Source organism: Antrostomus carolinensis, unplaced genomic scaffold, assembly GCF_000700745.2.
Source record: "Antrostomus carolinensis isolate BGI_N321 unplaced genomic scaffold, ASM70074v2 scaffold14410, whole genome shotgun sequence".
Classification (NCBI taxonomy): Eukaryota; Metazoa; Chordata; class Aves; order Caprimulgiformes; family Caprimulgidae; genus Antrostomus; species Antrostomus carolinensis.
This window is the reverse complement of record NW_010287803.1, coordinates 45,696-62,658: the sequence shown is the minus strand read 5'-3', so window position 1 is coordinate 62,658 and position 16,963 is coordinate 45,696. Positions and strand designations below refer to the sequence as shown.

General features: G+C 36.7%; 1 protein-coding gene across 1 annotated transcript in view; it reads left to right on the top strand.

Moving 5' to 3' along the window:
* The window catches only part of FARSB (phenylalanyl-tRNA synthetase subunit beta), a gene marked incomplete at its 5' end in the record, with an annotated part of 39,581 nt that overhangs the window by 15,330 nt on the left and 7,288 nt on the right, over nt 1-16,963 (top strand). The window contains 2 exons of the mRNA XM_010164275.1: nt 997-1,114; nt 7,762-7,914. Of these exons, the coding sequence (XP_010162577.1) occupies nt 997-1,114; nt 7,762-7,914 (271 nt within the window). The remainder of the gene's footprint in view (nt 1-996; nt 1,115-7,761; nt 7,915-16,963) is intronic.

The following is a 16,963-nucleotide window of genomic DNA, read 5'->3' as shown; positions in this document are numbered from 1 at the left end:
TGCTGGCAAAAATAGCCTGAATCTTAAAATCTGTAGGTCTCCCTGAAAACTGGGAAGGATTACTCTTTGTGATGCACTATAAACTTTCAGCTTTAGATGTTAACTGTGATGGGATTCTCAGAATGGCTTTTCCCCCATCCCCTATCCTCTGCAAGCAAGACAAGGGCAGGATGATACTAGGGACCCTCTTCCAACTGAGTGTGCAGCTGGAACTTTTCATTGGTTAGGAAAAGTAGGATAAATAGACAGAAATGCTGCATGACCAATAATAAGTAACTGTGGCTCTGCACATGGTAACTTTTTACCTGCGGTCACGCAGCAGATAGTCACTCCCATCACTTTTCCATTAGATTTACTGAATCAGACTCTTCCAGTTTGAAGGGAAAAAAAACAACCAAACAATGGAGCGCTTCTAATGAAGTATTGGAATGGAAAACATGGGAAATAGGTGTGAATGTATCTGTAAGAACAGTAATATGGTTGCCTCTTCCTTGCTTCTTTGTATACATTTTCTCTGTATTTTAGGTTGTCAACAACTGCAGCCTGAATATATCTGTTTCTGTTACTGTTATGTCATTGACTGATATCAGGAGGTATCAACATAGTATTTCAGATAGCACTTAATATTTCTAAAATAACACTTAGTTTTTACCTTTCTTTAAAAGTGAGATTAAATTTATGGGAATTTTTTTGCACTTCTTTCTGTATTATTTATTTTTCTACCCTGCACCGCGGCTCAAGCATCTGTGAAATGATACTTACTCTTAAGCTCACATGTATGCCCTTTCAGAAAACGCAGTATAAAGAACATGAAGATAATGTACATTTTCAAGTTTAATAATTCTAAAGTAAAGATGCTTAAACATAAGAGGTAAGTGCAGTATTTGCACCTGAGTACTTTAAAACTCTTGTTACAAATGAGCAAAACAAAAAGTTAAGAAAGTAACAGCTGTTCTGGAAGGTATTTTGTTTGCATCATCCATGTTTGTCCTGCAGGTGGCACGTACAACCCTCCTTCCTGGGCTACTGAAAACTATTGCTGCTAACCGAAAGATGCCCTTGCCTCTCAAACTCTTTGAGATTTCTGACATTGTAGTAAAAGATCCTAACACAGGTAAGAGAAGGTTCTTCAAAATCTTTGCTAATTGATGTATGTTTACATAACAAATGGTAATAGTAAGTAAATCTGTATTTCTTTAATAATGTAATAGTTGTTACATACTACATTGGGGTTTTTTTATTTATGTGCACAGCACAAGAGTTAAAGAGACTGTCATAACAGGCTAGATTTTAGAGTGGCTAGAGATAATGGTTCCATTTTAAATGCTCTCTCAAAGGTGCAAGCAGGTATGCTGCAAGTATTTTTAGATCTAAATATCCCTTAAAATCCAACAAGAATACTGCAAATCTGCAAGGATAAACGCAAGACAATTTTGCACCGAAAAAGAACCTGCTCTCGTTTGCTGATGTTTGATGCACCCATTTTTACTTGCTCTTAATCTAGTGCTCCTTTGTATAGGAATGCAACTCATGAGAGAAACTACCCTACTTGCTGGTAATGTTTTCAAGTGGCACAAACCTTGTAAGCCTAGTAAATATCAAAGACATGCTGCTATTACAGTACTAGAGCTTGCTTAACCTGCTGCAGTCTCAAAGATGTGTAGTGCTGTGCCAGCTGAAAAGCAGTATGTCTTAAGCCTGGGAACAGCAGGTTGTATTTGCAGACAGATTCTATTCTGGAGAGCTGTAATTCAGAGGAAATTTTGGGGTCAGCGTATCTCAACACGAATCTCTTTTCCATCTTTTCATCCAATCTTTAAATGGGATTGCTTGCATTTGTTCTCCAAAATTATCTTCTGGAGAACTGACAACCAATATGAAGAACTAGATTGGTAGCACAGATACAGGATAAAGAATGGAGCAAGTCTGTGTATAAAAATGTATCAATAAATAAAAAGCTTGACAATATAAAATCTCCCCTCTTATCTATAAAAAGGTTTTCCTTATCTTTCCACTTCATCCAGCTACGCTAAGAAAGCGTGGCTGCCTTTGAATTGTTCTGTAACCTTAATTGTTTTACGTGAAGCAGCCAAAGCAGCTAGTTCACTTTTTAAAAGCTTAAGTGAAATCCTTCCCGTTTTTTTGGAGCCGCTTTGCACTGATTTCACTGTACAGGATCAGAACTTCAAATTATCTTTTTTTTATCTGGAAAAATGTATCAAAGTAAAGTGAATTGTAAAAATGTAGCTTTAGATGTGAAAAATTTACTGATTAATTTCTTTCTATATGGTATATTAGGTGAAAAAAAGTGCACAAGCTTCAGCTTTGGGGAGGAAGTGCATGTACACTGAGTTACAACTCTGAAGTTTTGCCTCTCAGTGAAAAAGGCTGACACTACTTTAAGTTCAGCAGCAGAAATGGTTCTGTTGTTTCGTTATCTGGTTTCAGATTTTAGTAGTTCTGTTTAAGGTATCTGGGGTCTGCAAAACAAAGGTTTATATAAGGCATAAACAAAATGGCAAGTAAATTGCTTTGGTGATGAATTTAATTTGTAGATTACTTAAAAATAAAAAGCCTTGCTAAGCAAAATAAGCAGGTCTAGCAAACCAGGTAGACGTTTTTTATTATTAAATACAGAAAGTTTGGTGGTACAGCTCATTCCTTGTTGGGCGTGCAGTTAGCTAGAACGCAAAAAACACAGTACAGATGGCAGAATAGCATCAGTATTCTTCAGAACCAAGAGTGGGGCTATTTATCTTGGACTAAAGAGCACGTTTATTCTGGCTTTATACAAAACTGATACTTTTATTTTGTTTGTGTTGATTGTAGTTCTTGAAAGCTTTCATTTATGTGGATGGCTGCTAAACAGTTTTATCAAGACTGATTTTGTAGTTTACTTCATTTTGATGGGAATCATTGCAGACAGACAGACTTTGGAGGCAGCAGCTTTGTACCCTGTGCTCTTGGGCAGCCCTCTCATGAGTTGAACACTTGCAGACTGTGAACATTATCCAAATTTGGTTTTAGTGTTATGTTTAGACTAACTTCTGTCTTTCCCAAATTTACTTCAAAAAATAAGCTTGCCTAATAATAATTTGAAAGGGGAATGGAGAAAGAAATAACTGGTAACTCTGCAAACACTGAAAAATGTGGGGTTGTCCTCCCACATATGGAATAAGATTTCCTGCAGAAGGCTTATGTCATCAGACTGACTAATTTAATTTTATTATTTCATGATTTTGGCATGCGGAATTTCCAATTAATAATTTAAAAAGTATGGGTCAGAAGTACTGACATTAGCTGTTTTTGAAATGGCATCTTGTAGTCATTCATGTGTGAATGAACCTAGCTCTTTTAAACACGCTGGTTTTTAATAAAATACCTTCTTATACAGAATTCATGCTGACCAAGGTGAACTGAACATTTTTCTCTTCAGACATATCTGGCAGAAAGGTTTAATGTACTAAATTAGCAAAACATGTGCCAGATTTAATGTAACTAAATGGAACCAAACCGGAGCAGAAATGTTTCTTTTCAAGGCAGGAGGAAAGGGGCTCCTTTTGAATATGTTATGCAGTATTTGCATGGTTAACTTGTAACACTAGATAGTCACTTCTGGTAGCATAGTTACACTAGTTCAGCATATGAATCATCGCTTTACACCACCAGCCCTAACAGAGAACACCCTTTCTTTCCCTTACCACAACAAAAGAAATGAATCCATTAGAAAATCACCTCTGACCAGTGGCTTGGAGATTCCAGCAAGCTTGTGGTAGCACACATTTATCACAATTTACATCATTTGTGATTACAGCTGCTGCCATATTTTGAAGCATTTTACCAAACTGCCTGGAAGTGTTAAGTTATATGCAGAAAATAGTTCAGGATTTTCGTGAGGATAAAAGACAAGTTTAAATGAGCGGGTGCCCCCTTTCAGATCACCAAGTATTTTTCTGAAGCATCTCTAATTTGGAAGGGGGCAGTGTACAACACTGCTTTATCTTCCTCTGCGCTCTTTTGGCTCACACATTCCTAACCAGCTGCCCATCCTTTGGATTGTTTTTCAGCAGCATCCCCAGGAAGTGCTTTGAAGTCTAAGAAATACATATATATATATAATTTAGGTTGACATACTTGGCAGGCTCATTTGAAAAATAGAAATGTTTCATGGCATGACACAGGAGATCTCGTAAGTGAGTTATAAAGAACTGAAGCATTTCTAACATCCGCCAGCTTTTGCCTACAGCTCCTAATACTTTATTTTTTTCTTCCCATTGCCTGTAGTGAATGAACTTGTGTTTGTAATATAACTGTGTAAAGGAGTCAGTTTTATAACACAGCTTTTTTGAATGCTTGAAAATGCATCCTTTTCTTTACCAAAGATTTCTATGGCTGAAAACATGAGGTATAAAAATTGTTGGGCATGTTTATTTTTGATGCTTTGGTTAAGAATACCAAATGATGAAAACACCATTGACTATCTGAATAATAATGAAATTAAAATTCAGATAGTTGTCACAAATTCTGCTAGCATAATAACTCACAGAAAAAAAGGAAATCATTCTATTGAATGACTAGCCCAAAGAACCTGCTGTCTTAGGGAAGAGAAAATAATTTTCTTCTTTTCTGTTGCTCAATATAACATGAATATAAGTTATCCACCATTCATGACTGTATTACTGATTGGTATCTTCGTAGAGATGGAAAAGAGATACATATGATGGAACTGAACAACCAGCATGCTCAGACCAGAAATCAGATGTTGCATTTATTGATATTTTCTCTGTAGCCTTTACTTTTCTGTAACTTCAGGATTAGCTTCTCCAGCATTATTTAACACGGCAAGCTATTATAATGACAGGAAAAAGATCCCGAGTGACAAAATGCAGACTTACTGCCACAGTAAGTTCAGCTTTCAGTGGCTGATGAGAGAACTTGCAGCTGTATTACCAAGTTGCTGCGCTAGAAGTTTTGAATGAAATTTGTCTCAGAAAGGCTGTGCTTCCATCTTTTGTGTAGGCTCTTGCTCCTGGTTTTCTTGCAGTCCTTTTTAACGTGTGTATTTCTAGTCATTTGGTAAATGTTTTCCTGTTTAGTGTTTGACAGATTTTTTGTTACTAAATGGGTAGTTGGAGCAAATAAACAAGATGTAAATTTAATTTTAAAATAATCTCTAATTTCTTATGTGATAGATATTAACAGTTCAGAGAACACTCAATGAATGCTAAAGCTTCCGCTTGTATTTAAGCTCACTGTACATCAAGCATGAAGATGGGCTATGGCAGGTCAAACCAAAGGCTTGTTTAGCCCAATAACCTGTCTAACACTAGTTAAAAGAGGTGGTTGAGGGCAAAGCACAAGGCAGGTACACCTATATAATAATACTTCCAGAGTGCTCCCCTGTTCTCCAGCTGTGAGTAGCTCAGGGACTTCCCTCAAACATGGTTGTTTGTCTGTGGTAAGAAGTAATATATTTATCTCCTATGAAATTTCTTTGCCTCCTCAGAGCCGTGTAAATTTCTAGCACAAAATGTCATGAGGAAGAAGTTTCACTGCTTAACCCTATGCTGCCTGAAGAACCCCCTCCTTTTCTTGTTTTGAGCTTGGCTCCTATAAATTTTAATGTCACTTATTTCTTGTATTGAATGCAGCAGCAAACAATTGATGCCTGTAGAAAAGAACTGTCTCTTGAAGTCTGAGGTGCTCAGGTCTCATACTTACATCCAAAACAACATGGAACTACAATTCCAAACATAGGCACAGCTATAACTCCCATGAAGTCACTAACCATCTAAGGATCTTTAACCAGATTCTTTGAGCAGTATGCCGTGCAGTGCCTTTCTTTCTAGGAACACTAAGTCTAGCTCAGATGTTTCATGACCAAAGGTCCTGACATGCTCAGTGTGAACACAAGTTGACTGTGTAAAGAACATAATTCACCCTGATGTACCAGATTTCATGTGCTTTTGTTTTGGGCAATTTCTGAGAAGGAAATATGAAAGCCCTACTCATGCAATTGTGTCACATGGTGCTGCCCTACCTTAACTTGCAGACCAGACAGACTTGCTCTTTTTACTCATTTATTCTTCATTCCTTCACTACTGAATAATTTCTTATTCCCTCTTTCCCCTCAAACATTACAAGTATTTCTATATCAGAAGGATTTTTGTTTGTTTTTTAAAGGAAATACAATTGCTATCAGTAAATACATTTCCTCCCTATATCTAATCACCATTAAGTGGAAGAGAAAGATGAGAAATGTCCATCTAGACATGAGCAACTAGGAGACTACAGAAGCCAGACAACTCTCTAGAAAGGGAAACCTATGCATGAAAATCTGGCTGAAACTTGTTGCACTACATGTCAATATTACAAAGCAGTACAGTACAGAAGGAGATCAGCTGGTGACTCACAGTCCATGCTCTATGCCTGTATTTCTCCTTTTGACTAGCTCTAGTCTGACGATGTGTGCTGAATGCCCTTGAGTGGCTGAAGCTATTCAGGTGCCCTTCTGGAACACCTGTCCCGACTGAATTGCAGCTGAAAGGAGTCTGGTTTACATGCCACAGGGTTGCTTTACATTGTGAACAGAAGCATGGTCAGTGGGGATGATCAGGAAGATTTCCTTCAGAAGTGCAGGTCTGGTCCAAACTGAAATGCTACGCATATACTTAAGGTGCTTTCAAAGTATATGAATGTCCAGAAGAAGACAGTCACATAAGGAGTCCTTCCCTGGTTTCAGCAAACTTTGCCCTTGTATACACCACCAACCTTGCTGAACACGTGCTTGCACTTTAACCTTGAGAAGGTGAAGATTTCAAGGCAATAAACAAGTTCATGCCATTAATCAGTATTTTGATTTTCACCGCTACTAACTGGCAGCTGTGACAATAGACTTGTTACTCTGTTCCTAGATTGTTCCTCTCAAAAAGTGAAAACATTGAAACCCACAATGAGTAAAGCTTCAAAGAGGCCACAGTAGTCCCAGAGAGTGTATATTGCAGTGATGTAGCCTAAAGGTACAAGTATAAAAACATACTACTATATACTTATTTTGAAAGTTTAAAAAAGAAAATGTATTTTGATGAAATCAATAATGTAAGAAAGCTTACAGCAGGGAGAAGGCAGGGTTTTGACTTCAGGAACTGTCCAAAGCGGGAGACACTCGTGTGTCAGTCTTGAGTTTGTGCAATGTAGCACATTTTTAGTAGTCACTTGGGGGTGTCCGAAATGATGATGAAAAGCATGAGTTGTGATTTGGAAACCTGTGTGAATTTAGACATAGAACACTCTGCTAACATTATTACTCATTTCAAGTTGTGGGATAGTTGTTTAGTATTGGTAGTTATTCTGCAGCTGAGTTCTATAAATATTTAGCTTTCCCACCAGCATCACAAGTTTCTTGATGTTTACTGAGTATTTGCATTTTGGCTAGTCTGTTTTTAGTTTCTTTAATACTTATAATTAATGTTTTGTACCTGTCACTGTATGATACTTGTAACAATGCTGTTTCGTGCCCAAGGCATAGGATACTTAAAATCTTTCTTTACAATTCTGACTGTGGGAGTCCAGTGGGTTAAAGAAATCCCATTATTTCCTCAGATTATATGACAGGTGTGTCAGAGAAGCCATTTTACATACTCATTTCTCCTTTCAGCCACAAGTGCCTCACAGTACAGCAGAAGAAAACTGATGCAAAAGGCAAGGTTGAAAGTGTGATAAAAGTTTCCCAGGTAACATAATTGTTTCCTTCTTCTTCAGATGTAGGTGCAAGAAACTACAGGCATTTCTGTGCAGTTTATTACAACAAGAGCCCAGGGTTTGAGATTATCCATGGTTTACTGGACAGGGTAATGCAGCTTCTTGAAGTACCACCAAATGAAGAGAATGGCTACATGATCAAGGCAGCTGAAGGTAAGGAAGACAGAGCTGCAGCATACAGCAGAGGTTGTTCTGGAGCTCAAACTTTCCCCTACAATCTGAGGTGAATTTTCATTTGTTCTCAGCAGTGGGCACTAAGGATTAATACTATTATATATGCTATCATACTCTGATTGCAAAATGGGATTGCTGTCTTTCTGTGAGCTGACAGCTTTTTAAGGAGACTTGTAGTAAAGCATGTGCCATGAGCTTCATGGACTGTTTACAATGAATTAATCTGCTGATTGCAAGGGTAAGTAGGAATTCATAGAATTGATGAATATGCCAGATACCCACTATATTCTATTTGGCTAACAGTGCCTGGAAAAGGCAACTTCTTATACCTGATCTTTTTGTTTATAGCTTTATCTATAGTTTGTATATGTACCTTTTATTTATATATTCATATGAAGATACATGCTTTTATATCTTTTATTCAAAGACCTGCTGTCTTTGAGACTGAACCTGCTGCTTAGGCAAGGAGTTGTATAACAGCTCTTTTCCTTCTCCATACAGAGTGAGCTGCACATGAATTAAAAATAACATCCTTAAGTGCAAAGTCTCCTCTGTGGATGTGCAAGTGCATGTGAGGGAAAGCAAGCAGGCTGACCCCATTACTTCATTGGGAGAGCGTAGGTTGATGCAAGAGAGCATCAGCAACTAATCTGTTCTGCTACCTAAAATAACAGTGTAGTAAACACAGTATGGAAAAGCAGGACTGCAGGAATAGCAGCTATGATTCCACTAAACGTCATGCATTGGTGCTCAGAGATATGAGACACTGACTCAGACTGACTCAGCTTGAAGAAGAGCCTCCATTCTGCACTTACTGGAACAAGTGGCACTGACAGAGAGTCCCTGACAGCCTGACCGAGCTTGCCTAGTCATAGAACTTTAATGAAAAATTGTTAGATGTTTCCCTGTTTTGCAGTGTGCTGCTAAAATGCCAAACATAACACTTCAACCAAGTGGTCTCCTAGCACTTTTAATATACATTTGCATTATATATATTAGCACTTTTTTTTCCTTCTGTTTTTTGACAAAGTACTATTTTGTTCACTACTATTTAGGCAGACTTTCAAAAGGTTTATTAGAATATTGTTAATAGGAGTCCCAAGTTGGCCAGAGGCATATTTAGAACAAGAAGCGCAATTGTTTAATTCTACTAAGCACAGAACAGGTAATAGCAAAGGTTCTTATTTGGAAGGGGGGGTGCAGTGAGGGGGTTAGAAGAGCTGTCATTGAAGTCAAATTGAACTGTTAGATTCCTTTTCAGAACTCTTTTGTAGCTGATTTTTTAATAGACATCAAGAGTTTGCTTTACTACCAAAAATATTTGCAAGTGTTTTGTATTCTGTACTGTAACGTTTCAGTGATGTATGGCTGGCTTCAAGAAACTTGAAAAAAAGACCTCAAAAAATAATCCTAACACAGTGAAGAAGTTATTTATAGATACTAGTGCTGTTTAGTATTCCTGATGCTGTGGGATTTGTAATGCCCATTCAAAATCTCTGCATTCCCGTGACATTATTCCACAAGGCATTTAGTGTAAAGGATGGATTATGCTTTGTCATATGCAATATATTAACAAGCAATTTGTGGCTTTTGGCTACAGATTAAAAAAGTGCCTACTACTATCTGTTTCATCAGTGATTCAGAAACTCTCCTGGGATAGCATGTAGATTCCTTGCAGTTCTCCTGACATTGGAATTTAACCTTGGTAACAATGCAGATGGCTGATACTCTAGTGCCATAATGAATGCAGCATCACTGCACCAACTTACTTAAAAGACCTTCACTGCAGAGGTGGTTGGAAGTCAGAGTAGTTTAGTTTGGTGGTTTTTGTTCTTTTGGGATTTTTTTAAACTTGTTTTTCAATCTGTCAGTTAAGCATGTGAGAGAGAATATATCAGCAGATGATGGAGAAGGTCAGTTACTGAGCGAAGGAAAAAAAAAAGATATCCTGTAAGTTCTTAAGAAACTGCAGGAGACTGAAATAATTCAGAAGAACAGTGCAAGTTACTCCAGAGGTTTTAAATCAGGACATTACACACAGCATGGATTTTTAGATGCATCTTATGGAGCATGCTTTTTTATTGCCTGTGCCGAATTAAAATTTGTACAGTGAGAAATGGGTTTATCCTGTTACTCTGATTTAGAAAGATCCTAGATACTTTTTCTGTATGTGATCCTAAAGCAAAACTTGAGACTAGTAAGCAACATGGTGTAAAGGTAGGGTTCTAGTCCAGTTTTTATTCCTTGTAACTGATTAAAATAGTTCCAGTGATTATTGGAAAACAATACAGGGCAAAAATGTTGTTTTAAATGAGCAACAAAGAATAGATAGAGAAGTATTGGGCACATATTTGCTTCTTCCAAATTCACTTTGAAAACTGAAATGCCTGTACTATAGTCCTGTTTGGTCCATATGTGCAAATCATGGTTATTTAAGCTCCTTCTGTTCTACCAACACCTAAGTGCCCTGTGATTTGACCTTAAGGTCAGAGCCTTTTTGCCTTTATAGCAACACCTGTGAAAAAAGTGCAGATGCTAGAAAATATGGGTGAAATTGTGATGTTCCCCTGGCCTTTGCACTACACTTTGGTGTAATCTGAGCTGGGTAATAAACGGAGAAGAGCTGTTTAGAGCAGCCTTAAGGAAGGGAGGCTTTTGAGTGACTGAATTCAAGGATGTCAACATACATTTGCCACTCAATGCCTTTCAGTTTCTTAAAGTTACTAGTGGAACTTTTTTTTCCTTTATTACCACTAAATATACAAAGCTACAAAGATTTAAAGACAGAACTCCAAAATGCTACCCATTGTTTTAAAATGCACAGAATGGACTTTTTGATGTGTTATTGAATCCTACAACTACTGGCCTAGAAAAGCATTTTTGGTTTAGTTTGTTTCATAGCATAGGCATCCATAATCAAACATGGATTGAAGAGTATGATTATTGCATTAATCCTTGAATTTGTATGGGCTCCATAATAAAAATTTTTGCATAAAGCTTTTGAAATTTTAGCCTGTTCCATACCATTACTTAAATGTAAAGATCAGTATGGATATTGTATGATTAGGAGGTAAACAAAAAAAAATGCCAAACTTTTTAATAAAAATATGAGTTAGAAAGAGCCAATAAATTTGGTCATATATTTAATAAAATATAGTAAAAACATAGTAAATTTACTATAAATATAGTAAATTTTAAAAAATTACTTCTTTTTGAGTTCACTTTCATTAGTTTAAGTTCCTTTGAATTGAAAACTAGAGGCATTCTGATAATTATATTGGAAGATATTCTTAATTTCAAGTTTTAATCTCTGCAGGTATGGGTATGTTTTCTGCAACACTTTGGTTATTTTGTGCTTCTGGATGACCATCTGAGATTACTATTTTCTTCTAGAAATCAAGACCATGGTCACAGGAGGTGATGTTAATTAGCGGGATTTAGGTCCATAGTAAAGTCTTACTTAAGCTAAAAAGAATAAAAAGGGGCTTAAGAAATGCTGACAGTGGATTCTATATCACAGTCTTCAGAAGAGTGGTGTGAAGTGTAAGGTATAATCATCCTCACTCACATTGTAACATTTGGAATGACTGTCCCTTATTTAAGGGAAGAAACCCTAGTTTTGCAGTACCCTCTGAGAGGTACTCTCCATACTTCACAAATGGAAGTTAATTGAGCACAAACTATTTGAAAAGGGAAAATAATATCCATATTTTAAGCACCTGAAGCAATTTGACAGATTCACAGAAAGTGTTACTGGTAGATCTGTGCCCACTGCCTTCCATGATAAAATTGATATTTGATGAAATAGCATTTATTCATGTGAAAAACAATCCCTGAATAGCGTGATCTTGTGACATGAACTACTTTTTTACACATTGATTTTTGTGAATTTCAGCTAAGTCTTAGTTTGAGGGGTTTTTGGTTTGTGGGTTTTTTTGGTTTGGGTTTTTTTTTTTTTTGTTTTGGTGGGGTTTTTGGATTTTTTTTTAACTAAATGTTCATGCCATTCATTCTTTTAGGGTAATCCAACATCTTAGTAAAGCTGGGAAGTCAGCCCCTTTGTGTTCAACATAAATGCACACTTAATAAATACGTACTAAGTCTTGCTTCTTTCAGTAATTGACAGTTGTCTTTCAAAAAAAAAAAAAAAAAGGAGAAATTGCACTCTCTTCTTTTTACTGCCCTTATTTAATTAAATGAAAGGTGTAGTAAAGTGTAGAAAATCTGAATTCCACAGTAAATCATAGTAATAGCTTCTCATTTAGTAAGGTTTAGCTGTGAAATTAGAGGTGTAATAGTTATGTCCATAACTAAGAACATCAATAAACATTTGCTTTTATAATAATAACTATACAACAAACAACTTTAAAAGAAGATTTAGACTGTGAACCTCAATTCACAAGGCAAGAGGAGGGAAGCCTGGGACTATAATTCTGAGTTACCTGTGTAGAACTGAAGACCAGCATCTGTCTCTGGTGATCAATTTAAATTGGGAGACTGTTATATACACAGATGTTTAGTACCCCTTCTGAACTTGGCATTATTAATACCTATTTTATTTTGAAGAACAGCTTGATTGCTCTTAATGGCAATCTTGGCCTTTCAGTTGCCTGTCTTGGCAACCACTACATTGTTCGTGAGTGTCAATAATTGTGTATTTACTCATAGATAACTAAAGGAAGTCTGCCAATTTTACTATGAAGCCTCCAAATATCATTTGTGACATACTAGAAGATAGAAGTCAATTCTTAATCCATTTAATTGTCATTCAAAAGTAGATACTTTATAGGTGCTATTGCATCCTTGTAATTGTATTTATAGTCCTTCAAATTACAAGTTTGGTAGATAATCAAATTTGTTTGACAACATATGTTCTAAATAAAAACTTATCAGCTGGTAATTTATTGTATTCAAGTCCTCTGAACTTGACATTTGCCAATTCCCAAATAATTTTTTTCTCACCCAGGATCAATCTAGATCATCTGCTTTGGAATACTGGCACCACATTAACATTTTCCTAGTACCACAGAATTCCCAGTATCATTACTGTAAGTTAACAGCAGCAGGCACAATATTTGCTTTGAGAATTGCACCAAAATTCTGGTGCCTAAGACTCCTAGCATCTCAGAAACATCGTAGTCCTGGTAGATAAAACTAAACATTTTCTTCATTTTTTCAGTGGACTGGAAGACACCTTAATATTCAAGAATACCTTCTTTCCCCTGGATGAAAATAAATATTTAAGAACTCGCACACTTCTGTCTCACATAGAAAGTTCAACCAGTATTATTAGCAAATGCAAGTACTCTACCTAAAATTTGTTTCCAATACTCTTTAAAATCTTTCTAGTGCTGTCTTTATTGCTGACAGTCATTGTTTTTTCCTAATTTATTCAGTTTCCTTGATGAATTTTCAGCCACTGTTATTAATCCCATTTTATGAAGTGTAATTTATTTCTCTCATTTTCGCCTCTAAGTAGGTTTTTGTGATTTTTGATCACTTTTACTTCAGCACTAAATATGGATAGTGTTTTAGCCAAAAACATTCCCAGTTTTTGTTGTGAAACTAGTACTACTCATTTATCGAATAAATTGTTCCTGAAGATCTCCTGATCTATTTTTCTGTTTAGTCCCCCACCTCTCCAGTCAGCTTCATGAATTAGCAACACAAAGATGTCAGGACAGGTTTTTTTATATCTGACCAATTTTAGTACTTTAAAATGTATTACCCTAATTCTGCAAGAGGTTTCAGGAGATCCAGCACTGATCATCAATTAAGCACCATAGCTTAATTATAAGGCATCTTGCAAAACTGGATGTTTGTCACTAGTTCTTGTGGCTGTTCCAGTGTGTTGGCTACTACTTTGAGGTCTAATGAATTTCTAATTTCTCATCCTTTTCTCTTGAGCAGTTTGTCCTGCAGCATCAAGGGAGCTGAGTTACATGAAGTGCTGCAGTTCCAACAACTCAAAATTAAATTATCTAATCAAGTGGGTGTGGCTGCTCACTTAATGACCCTTTAATTGTCTATTATCTCTGCTCTTTATTTCCTTCCTGCAGATGGAGGACTTCAGATTTATAGGAATTAAATCCCTACAAACTAGGCAAAGTTTATTTCTGTCTTATCAGGCAGCTTCCCACACTAGTGCCAATACCTTGAATTTGGTTGTGACTGAATTAACACCCAAGCAGGTACCTAGCAAAGATATGAACCAGGAGAGTTGTTTATATTACTTAATTAGCCAAAGTGGGAGTCTATAGTGTTTGGAGTTTCTCCAGATAAACCAGGCTTGACAGCATGCTGGACCACTGGGCAACTCAGAAGTGTCTTGCTGTTGCAAGTGATGCACTTAGACCAAGCAACACAGAGTTTGTGGCAAAACCCATGGTTTGGTTCTGGAAATAAGTCTCATTTCATTAGCTTTGTGTTATACAGTTGATTTTTATTATGAAAAAAGAGGCTATCAGAAGTGAGTTTGACGGGGGCCTTTTTCATTCCTGTAGTCATTTCAGCTCCTCTTCTGAAAGCTTTTTAATATACTTGAAAGGCATCAAGAAGGAACAGTCTGTTTGCACAACCCTTATCCACTAAAAAGGTGTATCAGAGAAAAAGTACAGTATTTTAGCATAGCATGGGATAAGAAAAGGTTTGACAGGCTGACTTCTTTGCCTTTTAAACTTTCATCACCAAATCGCACTTGACACACTTCCCCCCCCCCGCCCCAACCACACATGAAATGAAAAAGTTCATTAAAATAACAAAGAAAATTTGTTTCTCAAATTCAGAATATTATTTCAGAAGGGAAACTCCTTTGAATTGACTCATTTAGAAGTATGTTTCTTGTAGTATAATAGTGGGAGGAAAAATCTATGGTAACAGCAAAAATACTCTGGGGAGGGGTGTCAAGACAACTTGTAAAGAGACAAGCTGTCTTCTCTCATCTTCCTCTTTTTGCAAGTACTACAAGTACTAACTAATAAAGATTACAATGTTTTTCTTCCCATTACATTTTATTCTGTCAAATTAGGGATGCTCCAAGAAGTAGTAGCATTTCTCCTGACACTTCTCATTTTCTACCAGTTTTTGTCAACTCCCAGAACCATCTAAATCATTGGCATTTGTGTTCCTGAGCTCAAGGTGTTAATTTCTTCTCCCTGATTTCTCCCCCACCCCGAGGCAACTATCATTTTCAATCCTGCATCATAACAAGTCTAACAGATAGAAATCTTCCTTGCATCAAGAGTTTTAAACGTCTGGCACAGCTTACATTCTACAATATAGAATTAGGTCATTTCCATTTTTTGTCTGTCTCCTTACATTTTGAAATAGAAAATTATTTCTTAGTCATAAACTATATTTTCAATGTTGCAAAGCCTTCTCTAGAGAAGAGATGATTCATCCAAGCCAGCAGCAGAAATAGCAGCAAATTGAACATCTCCTTAGTGAATGGGGGCAGTGATCTAAGCAGCAAGGGTCAAGAAGCAGGTCTGGTTGCACTGGCTTCTCTGGTGAAGTACTACACTTGACTGGTGCTGATCCACCTCTTTTCACCTCCTGCACAGCCTGCTATGGCTAGAGGCCAACTAAGTGTCTCCATGCTTTCATTTTCACTATAATATTAATGCTAGCAATTATGATCATGTTGAATTTATCACTTGTAGTTAAGCAGTTCTCTGATCTGCTTTGATTTTTGAACTGTGATATGGAGGCAGAGGGGCAGTGCTTCAAATTTAATCTTACATACATTTTCTAACATTTATTTATGCAATAAAAATTTTAAACAGGAGTTTGTAAGATCTTGGCTCAGACTTTCAGATCAATGTGAATGCAGGATCCCAAGATCAGCATTTCTGTTGCCCAAGGTGGAGAAATTGACTTTACCTTTTATCTTTGCTTGTGGTGTATGTGTTAGAAAACAGTAGATAGCAAAGACATGCTGAGCTAGTGCAGAGTCAACCTAGTACATGTGCTGGTCACAAAGCCTCCTTGTTTGGGTCCAGAAGCAGAACAGACATATTTGTTGTAGACCCAGTATTGCTTCTGGTCCTGGGCTGCCTCACACTTGGCCAGCTCAAGCATTTCTGTTCTTAGCAGTGCAGCCACGTGCTTCAGCCACAAAGCATTGGTTTGCAACAGAAATCTTAGTTGCTAAAACTAAGTGATTAACAGTTGCAGTGACTGCTGCGATTCGTCGTTTAATTATGTATTATTCCATGCTAGTTTATCAAGTCATTTTCTGAAAGGCATGAAATGTGGTAGCCGTGAAAGCGTAACATCAGGTGGCTGTTACCTGTCTCAGCAAGTAGTGTCAGGTCACTGGGAGGGGAGAACAGCTTGGTCTAGGACGTAAAGTGAATAAACAACACGCAAACTGAATATGGCATACTAAAGTAGACTTGGTGACTGACTTAGTGCTGATTCTTGTTATTCTCTAATGCTTATGTGAAAGCAGAAGCTAAAAGCTAGTCTGCTGCCTTACTGTACGTACATAGAGTATGTTATACACCCTACTGTAACGAATATGCCTTATTGTTTCCTAGTTTCTGACAAATTCTGATGTTTGCAAGGATGAATTATTCCTTTAGATATTTAAGGAGGAATGAAACAGTCATGGAACAGAAAGAAATTAAGTGTTTTAATATTCAAAGCTTTATGTTCTCTAACTCAAGTGAACTAGTGAGATCTCTTAAAATAAAAGCTTTATTTGGGATTAAGAATTCTCTAGTTTTATAAATAGCGTGACACAATATCAGCTTAGGTTTGTGAATTTTTGACATGACAAAGTATAACATTTTAGTTAAATCTGGATAAATCAGATAAAACTAACTTAAAAAAAAAAAAAAAAAAGATTAGCTATGTAATAGTAACTTTGCAGTGCAGCTAAACCCCGGTGTAGAATTGCTGTTTCTCACAACTGCCACACAAATGCAAGTTTATTGAGCTTTACACACAAATACTGATTTCTAGAAAAATACACAGAATTTGATAGATTTCTTTCTAAGTTTCCAACTCAAGTTTTTCTGTACAC